This window comes from Trichomycterus rosablanca, chromosome 9 (genome assembly GCF_030014385.1).
Source record: "Trichomycterus rosablanca isolate fTriRos1 chromosome 9, fTriRos1.hap1, whole genome shotgun sequence".
NCBI classification, from domain to species: domain Eukaryota; kingdom Metazoa; phylum Chordata; class Actinopteri; order Siluriformes; family Trichomycteridae; genus Trichomycterus; species Trichomycterus rosablanca.
The window spans coordinates 7,357,022-7,369,434 of NC_085996.1; the positions used below are offsets into that span (position 1 = coordinate 7,357,022).

Sequence of the window (12,413 nt, forward strand, 5' to 3'; positions counted from 1 at the left end):
CTCGTGCAACATACTCAGATGGCTTCTTGGCATCAACTAAACCTACACTTTTTACTCCAGAGAATGTGGTTCTACAGCTCCAGTGTCCAACAGTGGTGTGCTTTACACTTAAAGGTCTAAACCATTCCTGGTTCTGACGTTATTTCAGGAATCAAAGTGTGTGGTTTCTTCACTGAGCTCCCACCATTAGCAGTGTCGACTTCTCTGTGCCCATATATAGGGCTAGATGAGTGCAAGGCAAGATGTTTTATCTCTGCTTTGTGCTTTCATTGGGCAAACGGCAGGAAACACCCCAGACAGGTCACCCTGTCGAGACGGTGTGTGTGTCGAGACGGGGTGTTTCCTGCCTTCTGCCTTTTGCCCAATGAATTGGACCCACTTGCCTTGCAGTCATCTATCTCTATATATGGGCACAGAGAAGTCGACTCTGCTGACGGTGGGAGAAAGCAGCGACGTCAGGTCCAGGATGACAGATGAAGCGGCGAGCGGGACGAGCAGGGACGGAGGGATTCATCTCTTTAAAGCCGAGCCTCTTCTCGACCGTCAGCTCAGCATGAAACTATAATTAGTTTTGTCAAATCGGATGAGGAATCAGCAAAACACAGCGGAGACATCAGCACTGATATCGATCCGGGGCTGGGAGAAAAATTCAGATGGATGGGACGAGGACGGGAGGCGCGGGGACGGACGGGGAGAGGATTAAAGAGATTAAAATACTCGCAGAAAAAAGAGATAAAAACAGAATGGAAAGAATGATGTGAGAATATCATTATTGTTATTATTTAACGGAGAAACGTGATCGTCAGGAAACGTGGAGAACATCCAGGAATAAACCTCAGACACGAGGGGGCCCGTGACAGTAGGGTGACCTTATGTCCTCTTTTTCCTGCCGGACTTGTCTTCTTTTTTTAGACCTAAAAATGCATCCGGAGGGGATTTTTAAATCACCAAAAATGTCCAGGATTCGGCTTTGGCAGTCTGTGTGTTTTTTTATATATATAAACTGTATATATATATATATATTTTTTTATTTATGCATTTTCTCCCCTTTTTCTCCCTTTTAGCGCATCCAATTGCCCGATTGCGTCATGCTTCCTCTCCACCAATGCCGATCCCCGCTCTGATTGAGGAGAACGAAGCTAACCCACTTCCCCTCCGACACATGGGCAGCAGCCGTATGCATTTTGTCACCTACACTTTGACGAGTGTACGGAGAGACACACCCTGAGAGCATTCTTCTCCCATCTATCAGCAGGCGCCATCAATTAGCCAGCAGATGTCGTAATTGCATTAGTTATGAGAGAGAAAACCCTATCCAGCTTTTTAATATCCCACCCCTATCTGAACAAAAGGTCAATCGTTGTTCATGTGGCTGCTCAGCCCAGCCGGCAGGCAGAGCTGAGATTCGATACAATGGATTCGAGATCCCAGCTCTGGTGTTCAGTGTATGTTTTACCGCTGTGCCACCTGAGCGACTTAGTCTGCATGTTCTTGCACCGATTTCACCTTTATCTTTAGGTCTCACCTCCTCACACTTCTCTTAAAAAATACTCAAGTGCAAATAAAAATTCACAGACGAATTACAAAAAAAATCAGTGTTTTTGTCGAACCCAGGACCTTCTTGCTGTGAGGCGACAGTGCTACCCACTTAGCCACCATGCCACACACCATGAAGCATCATAACAGCTACAGATGAATGTTTGTCAAATATTTTAACCTCTACTTTATACACATTGCCATGGTGCCACCAGTTTCATGACATTACTTTTCCAATCCCCCCCTGGGGACCAAACCTTCCACCCAGTGCAGGTGTCTGACCCATGCTGCCATCCTGCCATGTGTTCTCTTTTTTGAAAACCAAAATATAGTCACCCTACGTAACAGGTACCACCAGAATGCTGCTGCCATTCGGACAGAGAACAAAAGATCTGGCGGAGAAGCCAGTCAGATACGCTGTTGCCCCGAGGAGTAGCGAGTATGATGTTTGATGTGGTGCTTTTTATTTTGTCAAGGAAAACTACACTCTTCATCCAACTGCTCGCCCCTACCTACCAAACCATGCTGAGCGTGCTGAGAATGATCCACCACCCAAACGTCATCTGCTCAGTGGGGTCTTATGGGGTCACTGTATTAATAAATAGGGTACAGGGGCACAAATGCACAGATTCCTATAGACATACTACAAAATCTTGTAGAAATCCCTTTCAGATTTAACACTGTCCTTAATTTTAAGGCCACTTGTTACAGTAGAATAAGGATGTCCAGCAGGCTTGTGTTCATGTGTCTACATGCTGTATAATGCTAAAGTATCTGGACACCTGACCATGGGCTTGTTGGACATTCTGTTTTACCAAACAATGGTCATTTTAGCTAGAAAACCAGGACTTTGAAGGATGTCTGTGGGAATTTGTGCCTATTCATTCAAAAGAGTATGTATGTATGTATAGCTGGGCACTGATGTGCCAGTTTATTCTAAAGCTATTCAGTAGGATTGAGGTCAGGGCTCTGTGCTGGACACTGGAGTTTCATTTTAAGCCAGGCTTTTCTTCATGTCTTGCTTTGTGCACAGGGGTACAATCGTGCTGGAACAGAGCAGGGCCTTCCCTAAACTGCTGTTGCAAAGTTAGAAGCTTATCATTTCTTTTCTATAACTGATTTATTACACTTGTTTGCAATTGTTGTTGTGGCTGAAACACATGAATTCAATAATTAAAAGGCGTGTCCCAATACTTTTGCCCCTACAGAGTGATTTATAATCAGTTTCTTTTTTTAAGAGAAGCAGGAATGTAAAAGCATCACAAGATCCAGAACATGACGTCCATCCCTCTTTGAAATCTGTATTACTGTGGTAGAAGGTGTGAATTTTTGACCATCAGACGTATTTTTGATTCTTTTTTGTTGGAGTTCTTTTGTTGGAGTAGAACAGCATTAACCTCGCGCGGTGACTTCACAGCGCTGAGCGGCGAGACCCTTTTTCTAAAGACAGGGTCTTTTTAAGAGTAGAAACGTTGACTGCCGAGCGACGGAGAGCTTTTAATTGAAAGTGCTGCTTCCTAATTGCTCTTAAACGAGTCCCGCAGTGCAGAACATTTTACTGCTTAAACGGAGGAAAAGGACGTCAGTGTTCGCTCCCATCAAGCTCACTTTTAGAATTTCATTTATTTATTTTATTACAGTGTTTGCCTGGTCAGGGTCCGGGGGCGGGGGGGGGGGGGGGGTGAGGGGTGTTCTAAAATGACTGGGCACAGTGCAGTTGGCGTGTTAGATGGAGGGAAGGTTGGACAGCGTGTCTTACCGCTGCTGCTGTGATACTGGGAAACCCAACACTGGCAGGTGATAAAAAGCGGTCCCAGACTGGATGTATTGGAAGTGGGCGTGTGGTGATCCGGGGGTTGTCCAAGCAGCAGCATGTTCACAGTGAGGAGTAGGAAATGACTACATTGGATGGGTCCTTGGCATCAAGTAAACTCACAGCCATTAGTCAGATATTGAAGTGGGATTTTTCACTCCGGAGAATGTGCTTCCTCAGCTTCAGTGTCCCACAGTGGTGTTCTTTACACCTAAAAGTGTAAATCTTGGAAATCCTTGAAGCTCCTGAATAACAGCTTGTGCTGACGTTATTCCAGCACTGTCTGGTTTCGTGTGCTTTCTTCACTGAGCTGTTGTTGCTCCTAGACATCCTGAAGCAGTAGCATTAATATGAAGTTGCTCATCTTTCCTTTTCCAGCTACTTTCCACCAGACTTTGGACTGTGTCTGTTGGAATTTGCTCCCATTTAGTAAAAAGTGCAATTGAAAATGCAAATTGGAACAGAGGGTGGCTTGGTGGGTAGCACTGTTGCCTCACAGCAAGGGTTCGATTTCCAGGTGGAGCAGTGCAGGTCTCTTGTGTGTGTGTGTGTGTGTGTGTGTGTGTGTGTGTGTGTGTGTGTTGTTTCTAAATGACAAAACACGCCAACCAAGCCCTTAATCATAACAACGAGACGGGTCACCGGCCGTACCGGCCTTACAAACTAAAGTGTGTGTGTGTGGTGTGTGTGTGTGTGTGTGATACGAAATTGATCCATTTATGACCGTCAGTAGAACAGCGTTTCCCTGCAGGAGGACTACTGGCACACACACACACACACACACACACACACACTTACTCACACACACACACACACTGTCTCGTAAGCAGATATTACAGCTCCAACACATCTGGCATTAATTCAGCTTGGCCCTGAACCATCATAAAAAAATACTACAGCTCACACACACACACACACACACATACACACACACACGGGTGGGGGTGGGTGGGGGTGCCGGAGCTTATCCCAGTTTTTCAATGGGCGCAAGGCACACAGTAACACCCTGGATGGGGCACCAGTCCATCGCAGGGCAGACACACATACACACACACACATTCACCTATAGGGCAACTCAGTGTCTCTAATGGACTCCACACCAAATAGGGTAAATGGGACAAAAATTAAAATGTGACGTTTTACCTTCATTTAAATAAAAGTCTCTGTCTGATCTGTGTGGATAGACTCATCTATTGGTGCAAACAAACAAAAAACTAAATCATCTTTGCCGTGTATTTCTCCAGAATGTTTGATGTCTGTCTGCTGTCTGTACGTGTTTGAAATAAACGTTGGTCCTCATAACGCGTTCTTTATAAAAATATAGCGTTTATGTGAGCGTGTCCTTGTAATGAAATACTGAATCTCTGCGATGATGAACATGAACAGGATTCTATAAAAGAGTCCAGATGAATTCATTCCTTTACCCCGTGCACTTCTTTAGTAACGCGTTAAATTAAGATGCACACGACGTCCTTCACATAGCTACAGATCGCTCAGCATTTACATGAGCGCTAATCACATCTTTCACTGCATTCATATGAAATTCTCTCATCCAGCTTTTCATCGGGTCGTTCTTTACTGCTCACGTCCCTCTATTTAAACACTGTTAGCATTTGCAACCTTCAGCATGGGTCGTGTTTGTGTTAGAATGTACACTGTATAGCCAAAAGTATGTGGACACCTGATCACGAGCTTATTTAAAAAACAAATGCTATTAAAATCGAGTCACATCTCTGTGATCTTCTTAGCTATAAAAGCCACTTTTCCAAGAAGGCTTCTCACATTTTTGTGGGAATTTGTGCCCATTCAGTCAAAGCTGCATTGGCCGGGCACTGGTATTGGTCAAAAAGCCTGAAGGTTCCAGTTCATCTAAAGGTCTTTTAGGGGTGGTCAGGGGTCTCAGCAGTCCTTCAAACCAAGTTCCTTTACACCAAAATAACTAGACCTTGCTTTGTGAACAGGGGTACAGTCACGCTGGAACAGACAGGATCATCTCCGAGCTGTGGTCTCAAATTTGGAAACATCTAACTTTGTACATATGTACATTAATAAGCAGTGTGTGTGGCTGAAACACCTTGTCAGTGTGTCCACATATTTGTAGCCAAATAAAGTACAGTGGTATCTTGAAACTCGACGTCCCCTGAACTCGAAATCTTTGAGACTGGACGCCCTTCGTTGAGAAATTTGTACCCTTGAACTCAACATGTGTGCGACTCTGACTTTGTTCAGCGCTCGGCTTTTAAACATCATCAAAGTGTGAACATGAGACGAATCTGCATTTGTGTGGAATAGTCTTCAGATTCAGTCTGAAAGCTCCACATGTATCTGTGTTTATCTGGATTTTCCTCCCTGTTTCACTTTTAAACTTGTCTTATAGCTCAGGGTGCTGAGAAATTGTGAGAATCAGAATCAGCTTTTCCAAGAGTCTAAAACTCTTATAATTAAAAATAATCTTTATGTGACTAAAGAACGACACAGGAACACTAAACATCTCTGAATTTTTATTATTTTCAGTGTATTAGTGTCAAAAACTACCCCATTATTGTACATTAGACTAAAATACAGTATATGCAGTTCACCAGATAAAACAGGTTTCTCATACATCCTTATGGGAAAATATACCTTGAAACTCAACGTCTTTTAAACTCAACACCACTCCCAGAACCAGTTGATGTTGAGTTTCAAGGTACCAGTGACCAGTGTACCTGTGCTACATTTGGGTAGCTGTTTTTTTTGGGGTACCAATAGTACAGCACATCCGTTTTATTTTTACAGCTTCCTCTTTCAGTGCTTGAATATTACAAGTCATGCCAGTGTGTGTGTGTGTGTGTGTGTGTGTGTGTATGTATGTGTGTCAGATGTTCTTAGATGTAGATGTTGCAGCAACATCTGGCTGAACAGCTGGTAGTGATTTTGAAGAGCAGACTGCGTTGTACACACACACACACAGTCGGGGGTTTCTGTGTGATGTCTGAGGGGAACAACAGGGGTGTGTGTTTGGTCTTTTCTTTTGAAGAACATCTCACTGGTTAAACACTCTTCACTCCGGATTCCATTCAAACCCAGACTGAACCCACACCATGTGGTCCCCACTTTGATTTTATTACTGTGGTTATACAGGGAAAATACTAAGGACCGGTCACACCACAAGCTTCATGTTTATGTTGCTTTGTGGAGTGGACATGGTGTGGTCAGGCTGTGGAATTAACTGACCATTCTGCTCCAGTTAATCCATTAGTACAGCTTACATGTAAATCAGAGGCTCACTTTGGTTTTGTAGCTTCAACAGGAACTAAATCAGGTTCTTCATGTACTCAGAGTTTTACATACATTGCCGGTCACTGTACTGGTTCCAGTACCAAATATACCGGTTTCTGTACCAAGCTACCACTTTAAGGTTCCAATTCAGTATCAAATCTGCCACTTTTAGTACCAAAGGCTTAAATTACAGCATCAAAGCTCCAACTTCTAGTACCAAAGGTTCCAGTTTTAGTATAAAAACTGCCCCTTTTAGTACCAAAGATTCCAGTTTATTATCAAAGCTACCACTTTTAGTATCAAACGTTCCATTTTTAACACTAAAAATCTAATTACATTACCACAAATTGTCATTGTAGTAGCTAAGTTACTAGTTCCTGTATCAAATATGTTAGTTTCACAACCAAATGTACCAGTTTCAGTATCAAAGTTTCTTTTCCAGTAACTAAGGAACCATTACTACCAGTTTTAGTTCAAAAGGTCCCAGTTTCAATACTAAATTTATAAATTCTGGTACCCAAAAGCCCAGTTCCACCACTAAATGTACCAGGTTCAGTACAAATACACCAGTTTCTAGTTCCAAAACCAAATCTGCTAGTCCCAGTACCAAAGCTTTTTCCCTGTAACTATTTCCAGTACCAATGGTTCCTGTTTCTGTTTTACTGTACATATCAGGACACATTAGGGTTGTTGTACATTGTGTACTAACGTGTGTGTGTGTGTGTGTGTGTGTGTGTGCAGGTTTGTTCCCAGCCGTGCTGAATCTGGCGTCGATGGCCGAGATCACAGCGAATGCTACGTGTGGAGAGAAAAAACATGAACTGTACTGCAAACTGGTGGAGCATGTACCGGGTCAACCGGTCCGAAACCCGCAGTGCAGAGTGTGTAACCTGAAGAGTGAGAGATCGTACGGTAAACACACACACACACACACTCTGAGAGGAGGCTGTGTAGCTAATCCATTTTGATGCTCTCATCAAAGCTCATTTGAGCTCATAAATCCGTGCATTCCAAAAATCAATGTCCACACACACACACACACAGTGCTGGAGTGTGTCAGTCACTTGTTGCGTGACCATGTAGTGCATGTGTAGAACAGATGAGCACACTGACCCACACACACTCGTCTGTACAGGGATGCAGTTCTGTTCTAATTCTGTTCTAATTCACTGTTAAATTATTCATTGATTCTGTTCTTTTATTATTATTACAGCTGGATAATTTACACACTCTTGTTTAACCCCTGTGTTCTGTTGGCATGGATTTTACTGCCTTGTTGTTTGGGGTCTCAAAGACCCCAGTGGTGTGTGGGTAAAATAAAATTACGCTGAGTTCAGAATTAAGCACATTAATGAACCGAATTAACTGGGGAGAGAGAAAGAGGCTGGAGACTTTGTAAAGGGTGTGTGTGTGTGTGTGTGTGTGTGTGTGTGTGTGTGTGTGTGTGTAAGTCAGCTGTACCCTCAACACAAGACAGAAACTAAAAATCTATTGGCATTAATCAAGTGTATAAATAAGAGGGGTGTCTGAAACACAATATCAATATAAACGTCTCAGGCTGATTGAAATATTTTGTGAGCTGTTGAAGAGACTCTGGAATCTCAAGAAACAGCAAACAGAACACGACGGTTAAACACGCCAATACAACAAGTTCAAAATGTTAAAATAATACCAGATATTTCATCAACTCTGCAAATTTTCTAATAATATGTCAAACTTCATGGTCACTTTTTCATTAGACAATTTATTTAACAATTAACAACAATGTGGAATTAATTACAGTAAAATAAAAGTGAAAACTAAATCCTTCCAAAGTAAACACAGCAGATTAGAACAGAATAATACAGGAGTGTAATCCAGTGGAACAGAACAGATCAGAACAAGAAAAAAGAACAAAAAAACAGAACCAGCAGAACAAACAGGGCAATAAATCACAAGAGAACTCAACAGAACAAAAGAGACAAGAACAAAATGACATGGTACAACAGAACAGAGTAAACGCAGACGCAGCATGTGATAAAATAGTACAGAGAACAAAACCAGAATAAGTAGAGCAAAAAAGAACAAAGCATCACAGAACAGAACAGAACAGCAGAACAGAGCAGAACACAGCATTACAGAGCAAAACAGAACAGCAGAACAGAACAGAACACAGCAGTACAGAGCAGAACAGAGCAGAACACAGCATCACAGAGCAGAACAGAACAGCAGAACAGAGCATCAAAGAGCAGAACAGAACAGCAGAACACAGCATCACAGAGCAGAACAGAGCATCAAAGAGCAGAACAGAACAGCAGAACAGAGCATCAAAGAGCAGAACAGAACAGCAGAACAGAGCAGAAAGTAACAGAGCGAAACAGAGCAAAACAGAACAGAGCAGAACAGAACACCCAAACAGAACAGAGCAAAACAGAACAGCAGAACACAGCATCACAGAGCAGAACAGAACAGCAGAACAGAACAGAACACAGCAGTACAGAGCAGAACAGAACAGCAGAACAGAGCAGAACACAGCATCACAGAGCAGAACAGAACAGCAGAACAGAGCATCAAAGAGCAGAACAGAACAGCAGAACAGAACAGCAGAACAGAGCAGAACACAGCATCACAGAGCAAAACAGAACAGCAGAACAGAGCATCAAAGAGCAGAACAGAGCAGCAGAACAGAGCAGAACACAGCAGAACAGAGCAGAACAGAACAGCAGAACAGAACAGAACAGAACACAGCAGAACAGAGCAGAACAGAACAGCAGAACAGAGCATCAAAGAGCAGAACAGAACAGCAGAACAGAGCAGAAAGTAACAGAGCGAAACAGAGCAAAACAGAACAGAGCAGAACAGAACAGCAGAACAGAGCAGAACACAGCAGAACAGAGCAGAACAGAACAACAGAACAGCAGAACAGAGCATCAAAGAGCAGAACAGAACAGAACAGCAAGTATCCTGAGCATTATCAGTTCAATAGTGTTCAATTGTTCATGAGCATAATGGAGTTTGGATAAAAGCTTCTCTGTAGCCTGGTCGTTCGGGTCTTCATGTGGCTGAAGCGTCGGCCTGATGGAAGGCGTCGAAACAGATGGTGGCCAGGGTGAGACGGGTCAGTGATGATTTTCTCTGCACGCTTCCTGGTTCTGGAGGCAAGCAGATCCAGCAGTGTGGGCAGCTTTACACCAATGGTCCTCTCTGCAGACTTGATGATGCACTGCAGTCTCTTGGTGTCATGTTTAGAACAGAACGGGTAAGAACAGAACTTAACAGAGCAGAACAGAACAAAGCAGAAATGAGCATCACAGAGGTGAACAGAACAGAGCAGAACAGAACAAAGAAGAATGAAACAGAACAGAACAAAACCTAACAGAGCAGAACAAAAGAGTATCACATAACAGAGCAGAACAGAGCAGAATAAAACAGTATAAACAGAACATACCAGACACAGAACAGAAAACATTAGATCTGAAAGAAGTTCTTATATAATGTAGACGTTTATTCTTTTGTTCTCTTTGTGCAGAGCGACACCCTATCGAGTACGCCATCGACGGAACTAACCGGTGGTGGCAGAGCCCGAGCATAAAGAACGGCATGGACTACCATTACATTACCATCACACTCAACCTGCAGCAGGTTTGATCAACACAAACACTGAGGAAAACATGAGGAAACGCTCTCACATCAAAGAGAACATTCAAAAATCATGACATAAAAATTACAAGGTCAAATTTGGAATAAAAAAAATGATGGAATTTAATGGAATAAAAAGAAGTTTATTTAAGCTTATAATAATTCTGACCTGAACTTCACCTGAACACCAGAATCTAAACCTGGTTCTAACCTTAATCATTCATTCATTCATTGTCTGTTTTACTATCACTTCATCCTGGTCAGGGTTGCAGTGGGTCTGATTCACTGGGCGAAAGGCAGGAAACACCCAGGACAGGTTACCACAGTCCATGACAGAGCCAACACACACACACTTTTTAGTGGCCTGACTGCATGTCTGGACTGTGGGGTCCTGGAGGAAACTTACCCAGACACAGGGAGAACATGCAAATTCCACACAGGAACCTACTAACGTTAATTATTAAGACAAATCTGAATTATTAATCTGGAAACATCAGGGTTGTTTTTGTTCTGCTGGTTTTAAATAAAACAGAACATCTGGCTGTTCTACAGTATCCAGATGTGACTCTCTCCACTACTGGAATATTTCATTCATACATATTTCATACACACATTTCACTCTGGTGAGTCTCTGATCTGATGCAGAACTAATCAGGGGGAGTTTTTGGGGGGGTTCCAGTCGGATGAGTTCACAGCAGATATGGTTTCCTCAGGTGGGACGTGTTCCTGGAAATGTGGAACATAAACAAACTTCATCAAAAAAATGATTTAATTCCAGACAGTTTTAAGCGTTTACACACACTTGTGAGAGACATGGATTTAATGGCTGTCCTGTGATGCTGAACATTTCTACGACTGTTCTTTTTATGTGACTGACAAACGTCTGTGTCCCTGAGATCTTTCAGAAATGTACTTATTTATTTATTTATTAAAAATCTGTTGGGTCAAAAATACACTTACAGCAACTTGGTGGTTTCACGGCCTCCTAATTTCGTAATATTGTTTGAAAAATTAACTGATTGACTAAAACTGGGAACTTCTCTAACTTCTCTGTGTCCATACTAATAGGGTTAGGTTGGCTTCACTTATTACAAAATACATACACCGATGAGGCATAACATTATGACCACCTCACTGTCTATTTTATCACTTACCATATAGAAGCACTTTGTAGTTCTACAATTACTGACTGTAGTCTTTATGTTTCTCTACATACTTTTTTAGCCTGCTTTCATGCTGTTCTTCAATGGTCAGGACCCCCACAGGACCACCACAGAGCAGGTATTATTTAGGTGGTGGATCATTCTCAGCACTGCAGTGACACTGACATGGTGGTGGTGTGTTAGTGTGTGTTGTGCTGGTATGAGTGGATCAGACACAGCAGCGCTGCTGGAGTTTTTAAATACCATGTCCACTCATTGTCCACTCTATTAGACACTCCTACCTAGTCGGTCCACCTTGTAGATGTAAAGTCAGTGACGATCGCTCATCTATTGCTGCTGTTTGAGTTGGTCATCTTCTAGACCTTCATCAGTGGTCACAGGACGCTGCCCACAGGGTGCTGTTGGCTGGATGTTTTTGGTTGGTGGACTATTCTCAGTCCAGCAGTGACAGTGAGGTGTTTAAAAACTCCATCAGTTCTGCTGTGTCTGATCCACTCATACCAGCACAACACACACTAACACACCACCACCATGTCAGTGTCACTGCAGTGCTGAGAATGACCCACCACCCAAATAATATGCTCTCTATGCCTGAGCATTGAAGAACAGGGTGATACTGGCTAAAAAAGTATGTAGAGAAACAGATGGACTACAGTCAGTAATTGTAGAACTACAAAGTGCTTCTATATGGTAAGTGGAGCTGATAAAATGGACAGTGAGTGTAGAAACAAGGAGGTGGTCATAATGTTATGCCAGGTCAGTGTATATACAGAACTGAAAAAAAACCTAGATATACCTTAGATATCCTATTCAGGGGGAAATTTGACAATCTGAACATTTGTTACCCTATGACAAGCGACCTCTGTTCCGCCCCCTGTGCAGGCGCCTTGACCGGTCTGGGTCGTAATTGCCCTAGTGCCCGTTGTCCCTCCCTCTCCAGTAACACAATCAATCGTGTGTCTGTGCAGGTGCCCGGCCGGCTGATAGCAGAGCTGAGATTCGACTTGAGATACTTGAGTATTTTA

General features: G+C 42.8%; 1 protein-coding gene across 1 annotated transcript in view; it reads left to right on the forward strand.

The window, feature by feature from the left end:
* The window catches only part of lama2 (laminin, alpha 2), a 129,604-nt gene that overhangs the window by 24,470 nt on the left and 92,721 nt on the right, over positions 1-12,413 (forward strand). Inside the window, exons 2-3 of the mRNA XM_063001777.1 lie at positions 7,349-7,519; positions 10,116-10,228. Coding sequence (XP_062857847.1) covers positions 7,349-7,519; positions 10,116-10,228 — 284 coding nt within the window. The remainder of the gene's footprint in view (positions 1-7,348; positions 7,520-10,115; positions 10,229-12,413) is intronic.